The sequence below is a fragment of the Epinephelus moara genome, chromosome 4, assembly GCF_006386435.1.
Source record: "Epinephelus moara isolate mb chromosome 4, YSFRI_EMoa_1.0, whole genome shotgun sequence".
In the NCBI taxonomy this organism is placed as follows: domain Eukaryota; kingdom Metazoa; phylum Chordata; class Actinopteri; order Perciformes; family Serranidae; genus Epinephelus; species Epinephelus moara.
In genome coordinates, this window is record NC_065509.1 from 45,416,783 (window position 1) to 45,418,766 (window position 1,984).

Below are 1,984 nucleotides of genomic sequence, written 5' to 3' on the forward strand. Positions count from 1 at the left end.
CCTGGTTTCACTACAGGCAGATTCACTCGCTACAGGGGCGAGGAAATAAAACCTGAACAGCCAATCAGAGTGATCTCTCTCACCGACAAGCTCCGCCGCCGATTCAACATGCTCAATCGGCCGAAAAGCCGCCGACACCGAAGTGCAGACGGTGCGGGACACACTGCAAAAACTAGGCCGACAGACGCTCACTGACGGCCCGACTTTGGTCGACGGCTGACCGTCGGCTTGGTGTGTCAGGGCCTTTAAGCTGAAACAGTTTTTGGGTGGCGGCCATATTGGATTTTGCCGCCATGGTCATCAGAATGCTGATCTGCGATGCCCCGATACCCAGCTGTCTTCTACATATATTAAGCCATATATTTATCACAAAATGAATCAGTCAGTTCTGCTGCTCCGCTGTGAAGGTGACTCACTGACTGTAACCTCACTGCAACAGATCTGAACTGTCCCTTTAACGTGTGTGTGTGTGTGTGTGTGTGTGTGTGTGTGTGTGTGTGTGTGTGTGTGTGTGTGTGTGTGTGTGGTTGGTTGGTTGAAGGCTGACAAAGTGTTTGACTGTGTCATTGTGTGTTTACTGCACACATGAGGAAGCTGTTGACAACATGTTTGTTATCAGTCTCATATCTGCTCCATATTAATCTGATCTGAGAGCTGTTTATGCTTCTGTACAGGGCAGGAGGTGAAACACAGTCTGAGGTGTTTGCAGGTCATGTGGAGCAGAGGAGGAAGGAATGTAGTTAAAGTACTGATATGACAGGGTGAAAATATTCCAACACAAGTCAAAGCTCTGCATTGAGAACTCTCTGAAGTCAAAGAGTGAGCACAGCGTACTGACAGTGAACGTCATGTAGCAGTGAGCTGTTTCCTTCTCATGTTTCTGTATGAATCCTCCTGCTGCATTAATGTGTCACTTTCCTGCCGTACATGTTGAACTCCTTTACATCCTGTTGGGTGGGTTAATGTACAGACATGCATCATGTGGCTGTCCTGTAAGAACCACGTATCTTTAAAAGTCAGAAAATTATTACTATTATTATTATTTACCAACACATAAAGGAACATTTCATCCTTCAGTTTATCACAAACAGTCTGTCTGTCTGTCTGTGTGTTGACTTGCTGTTGATATTGTGCGCAGGTTAAAGTTTTCTGAGTGTCCTGTGTGTGTTTCCTCTGCAGAGTCTCTGGTGTCTCTGATATGAGCAGCTCTGTAAGTTTCCTTTTTCTTCTCTCATCACACTCAGACTGAACTCAGATCAGTTTATCTGCAGCTGTCAGTGAGGATAGAAGCATGATAGTTTCTGCTCAGCTGATCTCAGGTTTCATTGACAGCTGACACAGTGCTCTCAGTAGAGCTCAGAGCTCCACCAGGTGGACGGACAGATGTTCACTCTGCTGAGATGTCCCTCTCAGCTCCCTTACAGTCAGAATGGTGACAAAGATTTAAAAACATTAACAGAGACTAATTGATCTGGCAGGGTGCCTAATTTTAGTGAATCATAACATATCAGGTTTGGAATTAATCTGAAGATTCTCCTGTTCAAATCTTTTCGGTGGATGTCAGTTTTTTAACCACGACGAAACAAAACGTGTCCTGCAGCAGACGGTCAGGCTCGCTGTTTTCAGCTGAGACGATTTCTGTAAAACTTTAGGCTTCTACCAGCTGGTTAAAAGTAGTGATGAGTCAGCAGGCAGTGAGTGTTTCAGGGGCCGTGCGCATACTGTGTATTCTTTGTGCCCTCAAATGAATTGTTTTCAGAGCAGACGCCCAGCACGTGTTCCTGAGTTGTTTTTCAGGGCGTGACGGCTGCACCCTTATGGAGCTACATTAGGGTCAAATGTTTTGTACTTGAAAAATGGAGCTACATTAGGGTCAAATGTTTTGTACTTGAAAAAATAAAATTTGAAACTAAAAATTCATGTGTTGATCTTGAATTTTGAAAAATACAACAATGTATTCAAAATAAAAATAAGTGTATTGGTA

The 1,984-nt window shown here is 44.1% G+C and overlaps 2 protein-coding genes across 3 annotated transcripts in view; one reads left to right on the plus strand and one right to left on the minus strand.

Annotated features, from left to right (window-relative positions):
* The window catches only part of LOC126389092 (uncharacterized), an 18,509-nt gene that overhangs the window by 8,207 nt on the left and 8,318 nt on the right, over positions 1-1,984 (minus strand). The gene's annotated exons all lie outside the window — the stretch shown is intronic.
* Positions 1-1,984, plus strand: part of rnf4 (ring finger protein 4) — a 10,797-nt gene that overhangs the window by 1,857 nt on the left and 6,956 nt on the right. For both annotated transcript variants that reach the window (XR_007569805.1, XM_050042563.1), the window contains exon 2: positions 1,180-1,210. Coding sequence is in view for 1 of the 2 variants with exons in the window: in XM_050042563.1 (XP_049898520.1) it covers positions 1,199-1,210 (12 nt within the window). In the remaining variant the exon portion in view is untranslated. The remainder of the gene's footprint in view (positions 1-1,179; positions 1,211-1,984) is intronic.